This window comes from Doryrhamphus excisus, linkage group LG1 (assembly GCF_037039965.1).
Source record: "Doryrhamphus excisus strain RoL-2023G ecotype Guam linkage group LG1, RoL_Dexc_Guam_v1.1, whole genome shotgun sequence".
Classification (NCBI taxonomy): Eukaryota; Metazoa; Chordata; class Actinopteri; order Syngnathiformes; family Syngnathidae; genus Doryrhamphus; species Doryrhamphus excisus.
This window is the reverse complement of record NC_136357.1, coordinates 7,917,903-7,936,554: the sequence shown is the minus strand read 5'-3', so window position 1 is coordinate 7,936,554 and position 18,652 is coordinate 7,917,903. Positions and strand designations below refer to the sequence as shown.

Genomic DNA, 18,652 nt, shown 5'->3' with positions numbered 1-18,652 from the left:
CCACATTAGATGTTACTGATGCTGTAGAAAAACTAATGCTAAAATGCTAATGCCATTTACCATTGAGAGACAACTTGAAGTAACCTCTTTTTTTTTGAGAAACTTCAGACTATCCAGTCTCTAATTCCAGATCGGATTTGGAACCCAACACATATGGGTGTATGTTAAAGCTGACATTTTAAAAAGATACATTGTCGTTTACTATCAACTCCAATACCATTCACAGCTAGCAGCATAAACCGGAAGTTCTTTGAAGCAGCTGAGTGTGTGACCCAGGTTGTTTTTGATCAGCCATTTCAGTTAAATATATCATACAACAGATGAACACAGTGATAGATGAGAAATGAAATTACCTGTATATATTATAGGATTATAGGATTTACAGAAAGAGTGCAATAATTATCTAAACAAAAGTAGGCAGGTGCATACATTGAAAAAAAATAATATAACACTCAAATTGGTATATGTTTGTATATTTCTGATGTATAACATTGGAGTTTTAGTTGCTGTGTGCTGAATTTAGTGAATGTAGTGAACCATGAGTCAGACTGTTATGTTGTTGTTCTGGGTCCATATACTGAATTTCCACTAACTTTAGCTTTTGGCTTGACAAGCTCATCGTGAGTTTCTTCATAACTCATGATTAGCTCCTGCCAATGAAAAGGCTACCGTTGCCTCACTGACTTATATGTCACTTTATGTGGGGCTTATAGACCGGTGCGGCTTACAAAAAATAATAAAACAAATCTGTTTTTCCTCTAAATTTAGTGGGTGCAGCTTATTCACTAGAATTTACGGTAAAATTAAGGTGAATTTTATATCACATTCAATAATTTACATTATTTCCCGTGGGATGTTTTCTTCTGTAAACTTTTAAGTTAACTGCATAATATTCATGTGTCCCAGTACTTTTGTTTGCTTGATTGAAATCGCTAATTCCCTTACATTGCTATTTAGAAACTAAGGTTTGACTGTTCAAAAGATTGTCCTTTTCCTTCTTCCCATGTGGCAAAAGCAAACAATGTAATTGAATTTCAGGGCTTGTAATGCCTGCATTACTCTAATCACGGCAGAGAAGAGCAGAGTTGTTTATCTCGACCTTGGGAGAATTAACAGAGGGGATCTGTGGGGATGCTAATACACTGGAAAAAAACAACTACCCTGCAAGATCGTAACCTGGCTTTTACTGATCTGATCGAGCACTCGATTGTTTTATTGATATTCAAGAAAGTGACATGCAGGCTGTAAACTCCCACCGTAGTCAAACAATGCTCCAATGTAATTCTTTGCGACAGAGCCAAGCACTGCATTGTATGTTAAACAATGGAAAAATGAATTAATACATTCAGTCTTTTGTCACCTTATTTTGTGGCTGTATATTAAAATGCTGGATGATTTATCAGTCAGAGATAATGGAAAGGAAGGTGCAGGGTGCCGTGTTATCTTGGGCCGACAACATGCAATAGAATCTCCTGAGAGGGTGGCATGAATGCAGGCGGGGAGTGAGCACAGCTGAATGCAAACTACAACCCCAAATACCCTGGGGCCTGAAGGCAAATTTGATTAAAAGTTTGTTTTTCTTCACTCTCAACAAACGGAGGAACCCGTCGATGCGGCACTGACAGTTAATTGGACTTGGCAGGGCCACGAGTTCATTCGTCAGCATTGTGTGGGGCTTGCCTAGGAGGAGCAGGACAATCGATGTTCCTCAGGACGGCCCGTAATCACTGCACCACTGCGATGAAGTGCAGGGTTAAACATCAGGAGATTGCAGGAGCACAGGAGGATTCAAGAAGGACTGCTGATATTCCCTCAAACGCAAAGTAAAGGAAGGTCACTGCATGCAACAAATGCACCAAACCAGAAGATGGTGAGGACTCAATGCACAATATTCTTGGGAGAGTCCATCTTGTCCTACGACGGCACTTTGTATTCCTTCACATGTCATATGACACAGATTACAGGAAACAAATAACATTACAAAATGACAAAATTATTATATTATAAATATTGAAATTACAAACATTACAAATAACATTTTCCATTTTGTATTTGAAAAATTGGAACTTCATCAATGAAACTTTGGTTTGGTAGTACACCTTTGTACCATGCATCGACAAATATTACATTATCAATTATTAGTGATTTTTTTATTTTGTTTTTATTTTCACAGATTTTAAATATAGTAATTTGCCATGCTGCAAAATAATTTTACACCTAACTCTTACTAATGCAGATTTTTTCAAAAATTAATTGTAGAATTTCCTCTTAGTTGCTCAAATAGGTTCATTTTCTCTCCTTATTGAATATATGAATATTTTTCAAGGTTTGTTGGGTGTAAACCTCATATAAGCTTAATAGGTAAAGTTTTAATTCATTTAAGTGTCTATTTTAATAAAAATTCCCACTAAGATATAACCAAGTAGTAATAATATGACGAGAAATAATGCAATAATAATAATGTGTTCTCTGATATGTATCTATTAATTTATTTAGTGTTGTTATTATTATTATTGTTATTAGTAGTAGTAGTGGTCCTGGAAAAAGGAAAAAATGGAAATTTGCTCCAAAAGCAGGTGCCAGACATTTTTGTGTATGTGCTGATATTGACCACACTGCAATTTAAAATACCGTCTTTAAGAGAAAAACAATGTTTGCCTCACGGCTATTGTCGGATTTTTGCAATTTACTGAAATACTCAATTTATGAGGAGCTATTAAAAAGATAAAGTCCTATGTATGTGTGTCACGATGCTTACACTGTCAGTTAAAGTTAAAAACACAGAGAAAGTCACAGTTTCACTTTAAAGCGTTAGAAAGTGAGGACAAGTTGACCTTGAAGATTCAGAAGACAAGAAGATGTGGTTCTGCTACAAGAAAAAAAAAATACAAACACCCCAAACATTTTGATGACATGGCAATAAATCCGATGAAGAGGATAAGGTGGAGTTTACATGTGTTTATGTAAAGAGCTCATCAAAACAATAATTAGTAAAAGTCTATTGAGTCAACGTCATAAACATGGCAATGGACCAAAACCAAGCGTGACTTACGGGCTGTGAAATGAGCTTTGTTCTGCATTAGTATTCAGCCGACATTATGTCTCTCTAAACTGTTATCATGGCATTTCAGCTATTTTAGACACGCTGACCTTCTCTTTAAGGACACGAGATAAGGCTTTTTAATGTCCTTAAATCAGGCCATCTATGCAGACTCTCAGACGCTCTCTTACTGGATAATGACAAACATCAGAGTGATAGCGGCCATCAGAATGTGACGCCTCGAAATTATTTTATCATCCTGACCATCGACACCACTGGAAATGTCATGCTTTTATTTTTTCCTCCCACGTATGAAAACACACACACACACACACACACACACAAACGTTTTAGGCTTTCTCCCGAAGGTACTGGAGGAGTGAGCTCATGGGTGCTATAAATCCTGTTTAATGGGACGGCACAGGACGTCCAGAGCCGGAGCAGAGTCAGCCTGCGCTCTGGGCCAAACAAAAACTACAGAAACTACTACGACTAGTAAACAGTATGTCTTAACACCGTTGAAGCATGCATGCTAAACGTCATTGGTCACTTAAATGTGCATATTTGACACTTTACCTACATGCGAGTCACATTTTGAATGTTATTTGTGCATAAATATATACAGACACAATTGAATACATTCCACCTTTTATTATGGAGCTGTTAGTGTGCTCTGCAAAGTGATACTGGAGTTGCTTGTTGCTCAGCTCAATGAATTAGAAATACAATGCAAGGACAGGCAGCATGGATTTAGGCATGCCTGTCAGCATTTGCATTTGAATGTGAAAATAAGGGACATTTTCCAGAAAATAATGGAAATTTCCTCCGACATCCCAGCCATGAAAAATTATTCAACGAAGGTATGGAAAGACCCACTTGCCCACTGCCAATGTGCTGCACCGCCGTGGCTCAAACGTGGATACCGTCACCTTTATCACCTGCAGTACCGGAGTTAATTTTTCTCTTTAGGGGGAAACTATTTAAACAGAAGGGTGACAGGGAAACATAAGGAATGACAGGTGTGATTATAGGCGCCCGTGTCTTGTCAATCTGTAAACCATCATTGAGCTGTGCTATCTAGCGCTAATAATTGCAGCAAATACTATGTACTGTATACCCTGGTCCCAACTTTTGGTACATTAATAACCTTGAAATACAGTTGTAACCTTGAAATACAAGGTACATAACTTGTTCAATGTTTTTTTTTTAAGAATTGGATTTAAGATTACTGATACTGACTGACTGACTGACTGATTTTAATACGTAGATGTATTAAGTGTGTATAGGGACACTATAGACGGATTCTGTCCGGGGAATAATTTCATCATCTTTATTATGTGTGCGTGTGTGCTTTATTTGTTCAGAGAACACACAGAGAATGTTGAATAACTCGGCTTCTCTCTTCTTCCTTTCTACGCTGATAAGGTGTTCAAGCGCATGAATAGCTAACGGAGAAGTATTGATTTAACAATAGTTGTAATATAGTGGTATGCAGTGGTGTAACTTTACTAACCATATAATTTTTGTTGAGATCTCCAGTTATCCCAGCTGACTGAGACGGAGTACTGGACTGGACTGATTACTATAGTCAATCCCAGGCAGGGGTGCCGTATAAGGGGGGCAAGTTAGGACAATTGGGTTGGGTTGGGGATGGCGCAATATATATATTTTTTATGTATTTATTTATTTTATTGGTTTATTTGACAGGTCCAGTGTAAATGACAAATGTCAAAAATTGCCTTCCTGAAACAACAGTAACAATTTGTTTGTCTTCATGGAGCCGAGAATTCCCGGTAGCCCTCCTGATCCCAGGACATATAAAATGACCATTTACACTCACATTCAAACCAATGGACAATTTAAAGTTTCCATTTAACATAACATGCATGGTTTTGGACTGTGGGACGAAGCTGGACTATAAAGACATACGTCAAACATGCAAGTGGTTTAGATTTTTCTTAAAAATAATATTTAATATCAACCATGATAACTAAAAAGGTGCAGGTGTATTTAATGAGGGGTAGGATTATTTCTTATTAAGCAAAAGTACTGAGAAGTTGTTAATACAGTTTGTGTACGCAGCAGTCTTTCCATTCATGCATCTCACGCCTGTTGGGTGTAATTTGCATCCTCCAGGGTCTTTGATGGCGATGCATGTCAATGTCCTGCTGCAGTGGGAGTGGAGGGGAACCATCTGGCTTAGATGCACTTCTGAGAATAATGTGCAAATATTGTTGACGGGCGCTAGGGGGAATCCCCACAGGAGTCTTTTCAAAATGCATTTTCACCGCGTGCATTTAGAAAGGTTACGTGTTCCACTAGTTGGTGCAGGTACCTGTTACGCCCTACATGATGAGCTCCATTGCTTTTGCTGCAATCAGCATTAGCTTACACCAACACTGATTTAAAACTCTTAATATGCAATACTGCTTTTGTTGACCCCTGCCCCTGTCTGCAACAATATTGCAGAAACAAGAGCTTAAACGCTGCATTCATCAATTAAATATGTATATTGAAACTGCACTCCCATTTGGAGACAGTTTGAAGGTTACCTCATGGGCCTGAAACAATGAAGCGGTGTCACAACTTTGTCCAATGATGCATTGTGATTAAGGACACTATGTTAAATGCCGCAATTAACACCACAATTGTTCAATTAACCACTCAGTCCGTGGCCTATAAAAAGAAATATCCACCAAGTCTGTAATTAGCACCAGGTCAAAAACATGACCATGAACAGCTGTGGCAGTAGGCAACCTCTACCACCGCCACAGGATTTGAAGTCTCATGAGTGATCAGCATCTAGCAGCTTTAACAACTGCATCTGTACCCATGCGTGTTACACTTGTTTACAATTAACCCATCAGCTGTTTTTATTCTAGATAAGCTGTTTTCTCCGGCTGCTGTTAAATTATTGGTTTTGTTGCTGTCGTGTTGTTTAATATGTCCACTTATGCACTCCAAATCATTATTAAGGTTAAAAGATTTAATTGTTATATGTAATGTATTTTTTTTAGCCTGATTCCAATTAATATCAAGTTCTCTGTGGCTTAGAAACACTATAAGCACGTTTTAGCTGAGTTGCATTACAATTGACAAATCAATATAAGTATAATATGTGGTGTCTGAAAAGTTGGGGGAAAAGTGGATTTAAAACTGAAAAAGTAGCTTTCATTGAATTACAAACTAATAACACAAAATGTTATTGCATTGATATGATAACAAAAAAATTATTTTCATAGGATCAATACATGTCGCAAACTATAACTACGCTACATTGGCCAAATGTCATTGTACATTTCAGTTAACTACAATAACTAAAGACATGCTGCCGAGTCCCATAAGAGGACCTTCATCTACTGATATTGTACTGCCCCTGTATCGTTTAGTTTCACAGTGTTTTGAAGCATTTGTAAATTGTATACTGAACACAGTTGCTCATCAATATAATACAAAAATATAGTTCCGTCAAAGCGAGAAGACATCAAAACAAAATGTCAATACATAAACAAAAACATTTGAATGTGTTGTGCTGTGCGCCAAGTGGACAAAAACATGAAATGATGATAGAAAAACATGTTCAAGAGCACAAACACAACACATATGAGCACACACACACCAGCAACAGCAATTAAACATTCATCCATCTCAAGAGAACTCAAACTAAACTCAGAATGCTTTATATTTGTCATCTGATTCTTTTGAGTAGCCCTATATTGTGTATATGAGCCACTGTGTCCTTGAGGAGAAGCTCCCGCAGGAGTCCTCGCAGGTCACAGGGCAGCTCTAGCCCCAGTGAGACTTTTGGCTCAAGACCGAGCAGAGGATGAAATATTTCCTGGCATCAGCAGGTGGATCGCAGTGGGCGGAAAAAAACAAAACAAAAAGAAGGCAATATCTTCAGCCGCAAAACAAGTTTCTGAATCTCTCAAAGCTTTTCGCCTTCTCTAAGCTGACTTTACTCGAACCACCTGACACATATACAAAGCAGTTTCCTGCCAGGTGCTGCTCCACAAACAGGGTCCAAGCCTTTGATTGGGTGCCAGATCACTGGCTGGAAGGCTGTCACTTTAGCTTAAGGCCCACAAAGCCTCCCACTTATCTCCAAGCATGGGTGACATGCTTTTTAATCACATTTACACACGCCTCATTATGTGACCACCACATTGTGCATTCTCACCAACGATCAAATCAGGGAACTGGCTTTTATATCATCTTAAATACATTTTCAAACAAAATGTAGCAATAAAATAAACATGGCAGCTCTGCAACTGAAAAGATGCCAGTGTGTGCTTTTTAGCCGATGAGAGTCATGCACTCGCGTGGTGGCTGCTAATGCTACATCACCTACATTTCACAATGAGTCGAATGCATTAAAAAAAAGCAAGTAAAAAGCAAAAGCGGCCATTTACACTACAAAAAAAGAGGGCAGATTTAATTTGAGAATTGGCACCCATTCCGCATTTCAACAGATGAAAGCTCGTAAATGAAAAAGCCTGGAATGGCGCCTGCGATGGAAATTCAAAGTTATGAATAATGCCTCTGTCTCAATGCTCGACTATTTTAATACGTTGGATTAGCACAGCACCTGCACGCTACACTGCACACACGGCTGCACTTCTAACCAACCAAGAGTGGGACAAGACTCCCACGGGGGGCCCGCCACTAAAAAGAAAAAAAAAATCATAGCCTCCTTCCCGCTCAGGCTCGTCATTTATGCCACTGAACCCGCGGCAGGTTTGCGATGACGCAGGAGCAGCTGATTTACACACTGTTGCTAATCAGGGAATGGCTTTTTTGCTAATGAAAATTCATAGATCTATACAATAACACAACTGATATAATTTCTCATTCTTCATTCTGACAGCTTGATTTATTGTTGTGTTCTGAGAATGTTTAGTTGTGACAGTATGTACTGTATTTCTGCACTGGGGAGGCTGTGTTGCTCTGCAAAAACACAACTAAAACACTAGTTGGCAGTGTGGTGAGCCATCTTTAAAATGACAATGATCAAGTGTAAAGGGTCTATATTCTACAGTTCCAATTTTTTATGTAAATATGATGAAAATTGTTGTTGTACCTTGTTCTCCGTGGCGTGGAAGTGCCATATCATAAGCTTGGTTTGTTTTAAAAGGGAATCTTTTGTACTTTCCCCACTTTTCTGATCTATAAATGTAGTTAGAATGTTGTATTCTTTGGGATGGCTCTGAACACTCTGTTTTAGAGTTATTTCTAACACTGGCTCTCCGTGACGGGCTTCCTTATATGGGCGTGTGGCCAGATACACTGCTTCTCTGTTTACGGTCTCCCAGGAAGTGTTTCTTCGGGTGTAAGGGAAAGCGAAATGTGCTTAAAATTCCTAACGAGGCAAACATCAGGGAAAAGTGGTTGGAGTTCAAGATTCCCTCCCATCAAAATAAAAATATTTTAATCTGTCAATCTGTAATCGGAGATCGCTAAGTCGCTTTTTATTGCAAATGGCACACAAAGTATTTTATGGATAAAAGAATGATGTAGCTACACTGGAGTAAGGCAGCAAGAGGAAGATTTTTTTTGTATTGGGGGGAGCTATTGCGCCACTTCACAATAACTGTTAAAGTACAGTTCAACCTGGATTCTCAAATAATAATACAATTATATCCAATATCTAATTCTTCTTTATTGTTTACTGATAACCATTAGAACATAAACAGTTGAACGGGAGGTGCCTCTTTGCAGCTCTAAACTGTGGTGAAGGTTGGGGCTGGCGGACTGGAGCTGACTCTTGACCCCTGGCCAATCACAACTGGGCAGGCGTGGTCGGGGAGGAGGCTGAAGAATCCAAGCAGTTTGGCCAAGAGGAGAATAATGCAGATTTACCCAGTCCACAATATGTGGACTGGAACATTTTATGGAGCATTTTATTAAAAGAAACTATTGTAAAATATGATTCAACATGATCAGGAGAAGGCCCCTTTAAGAAAGCAAAGGGTAGTGAAATTGTGCAGTTTTACACCACAGGCTCTCGTATTGGGAGTATTCGATTGTGCAGGTATACCTAATAGAGTGCGGCGTGAGGCCCGTTTATGGATTTGAGTTGCAAACTTCGTGTTGTGTTTTTGTACCACTGGGTTGTGTCTCTTCTTAACAACAGCAAGTGATAGTTCAGATCTTTTTGGAGTTAGAAAGGGCTTGTGAATGTATTGTGTGTATATATATATATATATATATATATATATATATATATATATATATATATAAAACCACAGTTGTGTTGTGCAGCCACATTTGTGTGGACCTACACAGGTTATGCTGATAAGTTACAGTTATTGCCTTAGTGAGCTTTATAAAATGTACATTTTGCACTTTTTTTTACATTTTGCATCACTGAATACTTACTTGCACAATCTCAACAATTTTCAATATAAAAGAACCCGTATGTTTCTACAGACACAAATGTCACAAAGGTGGAGATTATAGATTCGTTCCCTCCTTCCTGTCTGGCATTCATGAGAGTCTGGCATTTAGATGATTGCAGAGCAGATGAGCCTGACTCCACCTTCCCATTCTTTTTTCCAACTTAGTTTTGAAAACTGTGATAAAAACCCAGTAAATAGAAAGGCCGTTATAATGGCTTATTGCAGTCCAAAAAATTGATTTTTCATTGCACAGCCACAAGTCACAACCAGCAGTCTAATCACGATTGAGATCATAACAAAGAGCTCGCGAGACACAGGGGGGCTGCAGCCATCCATCCATCCGTTATATTCATCAAGCAAATCACTTCCACTTCCAGCAAATGAAAATGAATGAGTGACTTACCTGTTCCGTTGGCTGTGTTTGCTAAGAAGAGAGGATACAAAGCTAAGCAGCTTTGCGATAGGCGTACACTGAGGCAAATGCTTCTAAAACTAACAAGCTGTCAAAGCCATTTAGGTCTAAATGAGTATAAGTGACTAATAGTGGCTGTGGGAGTGAGGTGCACTCACCACTGGAGCAGTCCAGTCCGCCCCAGCCGGGCTCGCACTGGCAGGTATCTGGAGACACACACCGGCCATGGACGCACTCTTCTGTGCATAGAGCTGCAACACACACACACACACAGATGTGTCACCGCCAGTTAACACACACACATACAAGTGTAAAACACCACCACAACACACAAAAAAAACAAATATCTTCCTATTAATCTTGTCTAAACCCTCTTTAACAGAGAGATCCCACATACTCTAACTGTGTCAGACCTGGAACAGAAGAGCCAGCATTAAGCCACCTTTGCTTTTTCCCTTTGCGTTTTTCAGCAAAGGTGAGATATTGCCATCAATGTGAGTTATTTTACACATAATGTGACAATTATGAGGCCCTAATGTCACAGCTACGCTTTCACAATGCCGTCATCCTGCATCTGTTCCAGGTCTATAAGACAGTGGGAAATAGGAACTAAATTTAGTGGCTTTGTTGTGTTAAAGAGAATAGGGTTCCACATGATGGGTTTTTAAAATTCAAAATACAAACAAACATGCTAATTTACATTATAACTGCATTTTAGTGAGCGTGTGCTACGGTGGGTCTCAAAATTGAGTTTTTTTGAAAATGTCGGTAATATTGTTCCCATGTAAACACTCAAAGGCTCTTCAAAAATGGAGGACACATCCATTCATGAATGGCAGAGCAGAGAACTGTTGTAGAGCTTGTGCTCCTCAAGATACTGACCTTCTCCAGTGAAGTGTACATGTACTTTCACATTACTCCCAGAGCTCAAATCCCGGAACCAAAAAAAAGGCCATGTAGGACATTAATAATGCGCTTTTAGATAAGACCAAATGGACGAGCGTGCATTTATGTGGAATCAAACTCGGGTCTCCTCGCTGTGTGTCCTCCGTGCTAACAATTCGGCCGTTAAAATGATATAATTTTAGTATTTCTTTAATTTGTATTTAAATTATATTATATATATAATATATATATTATATATATGTATATATAAATATATACATGTATATATATATATATATGATATATTGAGTAAATGCTGTGAGTGCTGTTCAAGATTCATATAGTTAGCATCCATCTCCATTATATGACACCACACTGAAACAATTTCTCAGGAGAAAGAGACATTGAGCAACATCTCAGTTTATCACATACTTTTATTTACTTTCCAGATTGAGCTGTTATCTGCAGGCGGGAGCATGACAGAGCGAGCCGTAAATCCCCTCTAATTTGATCAGCCAGTGCTTTGTCATGTACTCATTCTTTAATATAGCGAGGCTGGGCACTGCGGTGTTTATGCAAGAGTGCGTGTGCTGTCTTGATCATTCTTATTGAACAACACGGCACCCAACCGGTGGGATCCTATTTGTATTCCGGTGAGCACATTCAGGGAGTTTTGAGCCATCCATTGGGTTTTGCCATTTTTCTTCATGAAACAAAAGGAAATCTATCACAAAAAAATGGGCACTTAGCATGAAAAAGCAAAGATGGCAGACAAGGTCATCAGCCTCGCTGGACTGAGAGACATTTTCTTATCTTGAGGAAAGAAAACCAGCATGATGGAAATCAGCAGTTCACAATCCTGGCCTGTAGTGGAATCATACAACCAAGGGCAGCAAAACAAACACAGCTGCTTGATCCTGAGGTGCCAGATCCTGTCCAAAATCAGCATTTTATGTTTTCAGTCCTCGTACCATGCCTTAAAAAAAAAAACGAAAAAAAAAACACGGCAGCAGGCAGGGCGGCATTTGTATTTTTTCTTCACACAACACAAAGAGATTTGGGGTTATTTTTATATGTGATATCATGGAGCTCATCCTGCAGGCAGAGAGGTCAGTGGGAGTTGGCAGTATGCCTGAACCATACGACTATAGATTATCACTCAATCAGCCTTCGATTAGAATCCGCTGCCAGCAGGAGGGATGAGGCCGGAAAGAGGAGGAAGAGGGAAGAATCCCAAACAGCCACAAGCCGCTGCTAATCACAGAAATGCTCCCGAGGCAAAAACGGTAAACCAGAGATTGAAAGATAATGCGGGGCAGATTTCTGAGCATCAGTATTCTGGCAAGGAAAGTGTCTAATTAAAATGAAGCAGAAAAAAAAGAAAAGAGGAGGCTTTCCAACATTTCTGCTGACGAAGGCGTGAGATCGACTACCTGTAATCAATGAGGCCGCAATATGCAGAGTGTTCAAAACGAGGAGACAAATTCAATGTCACTACAATGAGGTGATTTGATTTTGTTTCAATCAGCAAATTTTGATCAGTGGCCAGGAAGGAACGAGCAAAGCGTGGAAATGAAATTTTGACAAAAAAAAAAAAGACAAGGTACGACGCTCCTCCTTGATCTGAATGCCGCACCCCCCTCCCCAAAAAAGGGACAGTACAATAAAAGAGGAGTAGGTCGTTCATTTTAATTGAAATTCATGAATCACGTCGCTAAACTCGTTTCTGAAGAATCTGAAAATGGAGTCTTTCATCTGGATAAAGACTAATCTAGTTCATTATGCAAGAGGTGTTATCAGAACGATGAACAATGGTGCTAATTGGTAATAGTAGTGGAATGGTAATAAGCATTCTATTCCTGTGTCCTTTTATATTCAAGAAGAAGTACAAGACTCGTGAACACATTTGTGCTTTTGTAGTGGTGCTTTCTTTTTTTGCTGTTTGTAGCATATCAATGCAAAAGCAATGTTGTGCTAGCGCCTATAGTGAAATCAATCTACTGGAGCAAATCCAACTTACTCTATCCAAATGTTTTTTGAGGAAGGTGATGATTTCATTGGAAACATGAAAAAAGGCTTTTCTGGTGAAAAATAAATTAATCAGCTCCTCCAGTAGGAATTATGATGAGACCGAAAACATGACATGTCCAATTATTAGGGGTGTTCCGAACGATCGGCCACATATCGACATCGCCCAATACTCGCACTGATCCCTTCCACCGATCATCCAGAACAAGCATGTCTGCGTCTGAGTAACATAAGCTCTGCGTCCTGCAAAACGTGCCTCAAAAGTGTCTCACCAGGGTGGCGCTTTGAAAAGCTTTAGATCGGTGAGGCATTTGGGGGCAAGCAGTTGGAAGGGTGTGGTGAGTTTAAGGCTTGCGATGTGGTCATACGTCAGGCAGCGGTTGTAAAGCTTAAACATTTACATTCCATGTAGGTGATTGGTATTGGTATTGGTATCGGCCTATTTCTGGGCTGAATTCAATTGTACCCCATACACCTTACGTTCGCCCTTACCCCTAGGTTTTGTTCATTCACAACAATGAAGAAGTGTCCCAATCCTCCTTAAATCAAGCGGTAAGACTTACTACGTGCTAAGGGTGTGTTAAAAAGGGTGTTCTGAAGTCATCTATATAACATTGAAATAATGTAGTTATGTATGCACTTTACTTTATGGTAGGAAACATTTATGATCAACAGTTTAATTATGTCATCTGCCAGAGAACGGTGAGGGGGAGGGTTTAAGGGCTAGAAGTGGGATTCCGCCGCACAGCATTGCCACTCAGATGACACAAGTTCATTGTTTTTCATTACGTTGCATGACTATGGTTATTCTATGCATCTCCTCTCCACTTGCCTCTTGAATTTTTCTCCTTGCAGTTCTTTATGTCATTTTTGTTTGCCTTTTAGCCCTCACTCTAGCGGATGTGAGTATCGTCACCTGCTTTTGTATCATTAAAAGACTTTTTACACGCACTTCGCCTCGATCTCTACATCATGGGGTCATGCAAACTGCCATGTTGTAACAGTTGGTTCCATTTTCTTAATTAATTTTGTAAATTAAGCTAATTACAGCACATTCCAGCTCAAGATAAATGTCTCTCATTGGCTGGCATGCTAATCAGTACAGCGGTAACCAAAATTTGTTTGTGTCATGTCCAAGAAGGTTCTCCTCTAACCTCTAACCACATCAGTTTTTCAAGTCCAATTAATCTGTTTCAGTAACACAAAAAACATGTTTTTATAGTTTTACCATTATAATTTTACATCCTAAATGCATATAACTGAATAAAAATGGCTTCTGTTTTTGGGCGAGAGGCGGGGTGCACCCTGGACTGGTCACCAGCCAACCACAGGTCAAGTAAAACTATATGTAGCCATATGTATTTAGCCAAACTGATAATCATTTTTTTTACAAACATAACACAATGAACTATTTACAATTTGCACTTTTGCAATGAAACTGTGTGTGCACATGTTTGCATGCGCTTGCATAATTTCCCTTCAACACGTAACCTCCTTCGCACAATACGACGAGATGCCTTTTCACTTCCTGGTTGCTGCAGAGCATGTGTTTCAATGGGAGAGAGATGCAGGCCAAGTGCTTATAAAATGCACTTCTGCCACCCTGCGGTTGTTTTTTTTTTTTTTATCTTAAAACTGCACCAAACAAACTCTAATCTATTGTGGAGTTGCATCATCACCTCTTCAAAAAAACGTAATGCATGTCTTCAGGAGCAAGCAGTCGGGGTAAAGAAACGTATAAATATGTCTTTAGTAGAAAATGAGTTGATTCACACAGTATATTAATAATACAACAACAAACAAGACATATTGTATGCTAATGGGAAAATGTATGCAAACCGCTGCAGCATTTTGGATTACACTTTCGACAAAAAACACACTAACCGAGGTGGTTACAGTAATTGGTTCTAGACCTGACTGTGATTTCCACAAATCATTCATTCATTCATTTTCTACCGCTTATCCTCATGAGGGTCGCTGGAGCCTATCCCAGTTGTCTTCGGGCGAGAGGCGGGGTACACCCTGGACTGGTCGCCAGCCAATCACAGGGCACATATAGACAACAACAACCATTCACACTCACATTCATACCTATGGACAATTTGGAGTCGCCAATTAACCTAGCATGTTTTTGGAATGTGGGAGGAAACCGGAGTACCCGGAGAAAACCCACGCATGCACGGGGAGAACATGCAAACTCCACACAGAGATGGCAGAGGGTGGAATCAGCACGATGCCTTAATTATAAATCAAATATAAATCATAGAGCATAGAAGAGTAGCTTACAACCTTCTAAATATGTTGTTTTTTTAGATTATTAAAGCCCCCTAGACATGAAATAACATTCTTAAAACTTACCAGACACAATCGTATTTGCACAAGTATCGTATTGGTATCGCTAATACCAGCTTGAATTTTACTCAGTATCAGACCAGAGAGGAAATCAGTGGTACTGTATTGCACATCACTACTGATTATCATCTAGCTTTCATTAATTATTTATTATGTATGAAGGTGTTATCACGTATCCTGTATTATTTACAGGATTCTAATTTACAGTGTTTATGTCAGTTTAACCTATGATGTATTTGTTAATTTATTTGCTCATTATGAAACGATTTTAGTTGTTTTACTGCTGTATTTATTCTTAATGTATTCATGTTGATATCTAATCACGATGTTATTGGTCATATATTTTGCACTTGTCTATTTTGCAGTGCGTTTATCACTCACCACACAGAAAGGTGGTCCTGGCCTTGAATCCAGCTGGAATCTCTCTGTGTGGAGTTTGCATTGTTTCCCCATGCTTGCATGGATTTACTCTGGGTACTCTGGTTTCCAGATGCAGTCGTTATGTTACTGTAGTGATGAATGTATTGTGTAGTTCTGAATTGCTATTTAGAGCAGGCAGTGGCGTTGTGCTGTTCTGTGTTGTGTAGTGACTAATTTGCAGCCATCCTTACGTGGTGTCATTAAGACGCCATTACATTACATTGATGAGATAACAAAAAACAAGGAACTCTTCCAAAGCTAATGTGTGAGTATGTTACGTCTTATTTTTATCTGTGTTATTTTCTGTTTTAGACAGGGTTGTTAAAAACTATATTTAGAAGGTCGTAAACAAGTTTTATGTGCTCCAACTATAAAAATATTCGATTTATAAATAAGGAATTCCATTTCATGGAAATGTATTTCTCACAGTCAGGTCTGGGAACCAATTAACAGCAATAAACGAGGGATTATGGTACATGCATGTTGGGTCAATTTGAAGCGTTATATGTATTGTCCATAGGTGTGAATGTGAGTATGACGGTCCATGATTGTTGACATACATGTGCCCTGTGTTTTTTTTTTTTTTGGTGACCAGTCCTGAGTGTACTCCCCTTCTCACTCCCACCCAAAGTCAGCTGAGATGGGCCAATTCAACCAAGCCCCCGCACAGGATAAGCAGTCGATAATGAATGAATGAATCTCTTACTTGGCTTTGAAAGAAATATAATGGGAAAGCTACAGTGAAGCAAAACAAAACAGGCTATTTTACATATGCCCAATAAAGTGTCCTGAAATAGACAAATTGAGTTCATTTTGGGTCGATCAACGCTATAATGCCCCCTTTTGTCGCTGCATGCAAAACAGCTCGGGGAGTACAAATCTCTTAATCCTGGAAGTGAGAGTGCTAGGATTAAAAGGGCTGAAACAGTTTGCAAAGACAGCAGAAAGCAAAACTGCCCTATCGACCCCTCATCGCCTGGAGGGGGGCTGCGTTTTTCCCCCTCAGCTTGATGTCAAATCAAAATGAAGCTTAACTGCTCGTGAAATTCTGCGGCCAGAATTGCAGATTCACCTGGTTAACAGCCTGAAAAAGTGTTCAATGAATACATAACTTTATTGTAGCCGGTCAAATGGTTAATGAATACATTATTGATCAAACTGCGACTCCCTCCAAGAGGCCCCCCCCAGATGATCACACAGGCTGATACTCTTGCTGGCTCACTTCCCGGAGCTGTACCACCATGAGACGAGTAAAGCTAAAACAAGGACAAGCAAAGTATTCCTACAAGGAGACAGTAGTGCAAATGGTCGAGAGTGGGAGTTCAATTACCTTTTGAGGGATAAAAAAAAAACATTGTTTGGAAAGTAGGCATGTCCCAATAAAACTTTTTCACTTCTGATCCGATTCCGATATTGCAGCCTTGACTATCCACCGAGACGGATATCAATCTGATATCAGTACAGGGAATACATACTTTTTGAAAGCTAAACACACTAGCACATGTTGTTATTGTGATCATGAGGATTCTGCATGCTGAATTGACTGTTCTCACCATCCTTCGCTTTTGCTTATCTGAGATTTGTTTTTTGGGCCTGCCCCTACGGGCCTTAACCAGGACTGTGCCTGTGGTTTTCCATTTCCTCACTATGCTCCTCAGAGTGGAACCTGACAGCTGAACTCTCTGACCTAGCTTTTGTATCCTGCCCCTAAATCATGATGTCGAACAATCTTTTGTTTTCCTTTCATAATTGTTTTGCACCTGCCATGGTGCTACTCTTTAGAAAAGTTAGAACAACTTCAAATTGGCCACCTTAAATACCCTTTCTCACGATTGGCTTCACTTGTGGATGTAGGCCAAGGGTCAGTGAGCTTACCAAACTAATTTTGTGTTCCAATAATTAGAACTAAATGTATTCAAATCAATAAAACAACAAGGGTGCCCAAATTGAAGCACCCGCCTCCGTTTGTTTAAATAATTATTGTACACTGTAAATCCTATAAACTTCATTTCCCTTTTCAAGATTCATTTACAAAACAGCAGGCAAGTAAGCTAGAGATGACACATTCAGGAGACACAGCTGGGCAGAGATTGATTGATAATGGTTTACAGCCAATCAGGACGTAGAAAACAATCAATGCTGCAGACAGATGACAGAGAGAAGAGCGAGACCCTCAATTTCCCACAATGCAATTCTTCTTAAAGGACCAGGCCTTGCCTATAGAAGCATTCATGTGCTGCAATTAAAAAAATGAAACACTGAAAAAATTCAGCAAAAGGTGACCCCTGAGGGAACACAGAAGATACATAGGGCTTATTGATGAGTGAAATTGAGGTTGAAAGAAAGCTCAATTTTTGTTTTGTCTAATTTTTGAACAATAATAGAACAGCATCCTGCTTCAGACTCATTTCCACGGCTCCTGCCTTTTTAAGCTGATTGGTTTTAATGGCCCCCTCCTCAGTCTGCCACCAGAACCTACTTGGCTCGTTAAGTTCTCTCTTTGTTAAACAGCTTCAATTAAATTAATTTAGCTGGAAGAGTATACAGAGAGCGGCCACAAGAATAGAATGGTGAGCCTTTATGTTCGGCCCAGTCATCTAAAGCCACACGGATGGTGGCTTGCTAACGAAGGAGGTGCTGATTAAGTGTTACTGGTTATTCATCGTAAACCTTGCCTTTATTTGCAAATGATCATACGTTTTCATCCTTTTCTTCAAAAAAAACACATAAAAAGCATACTTACGAACACATAGGTCTCCACTCTCAAAGTAACCAGGGCAACACTGTGAGCGGCGCCTATACATGGTCCTCACTCCCCGCCGGTAGGCCGTCTTATAGCTGATCCTGAGGGAACAGACACAGTGAGGGGGATATGTAATCAATGGTGTGACAACTGCCAAAGGCCAGGAAAACAAGGGATATTTTGGTTTGATTTTATTGTAAGTGCCAAAGAGTCATAATAAGTAAAATCCAGCAAAGCAAGAAGTTCCCCTGAAGCCAGCACTTCCTCGCCATGCCCATAAAGCATCTGGAAGAGATCTAACACAAACATCAAGCTCTGAGATGATCTTTGACCTCAGCTACCGCAATCATTTTGGCTTGGTTGGCATTTAAAAT

At 39.5% G+C, this 18,652-nt stretch overlaps 1 protein-coding gene across 2 annotated transcripts in view; it reads right to left on the bottom strand.

Annotated features, from left to right (window-relative positions):
- Window positions 1–18,652, bottom strand: part of megf11 (multiple EGF-like-domains 11) — a 93,340-nt gene that overhangs the window by 52,772 nt on the left and 21,916 nt on the right. The window contains exons 6-8 of one of the 2 annotated variants that reach the window (XM_058076524.2): window positions 18,279–18,379; window positions 10,009–10,101; window positions 9,842–9,862 (exon numbers count right to left, since the gene is read on the bottom strand). In XM_058076524.2, the coding sequence (XP_057932507.2) occupies window positions 9,842–9,862; window positions 10,009–10,101; window positions 18,279–18,379 (215 nt within the window). The remainder of the gene's footprint in view (window positions 1–9,841; window positions 9,863–10,008; window positions 10,102–18,278; window positions 18,380–18,652) is intronic. The other variant, XM_078789207.1, reaches the window with a different exon arrangement.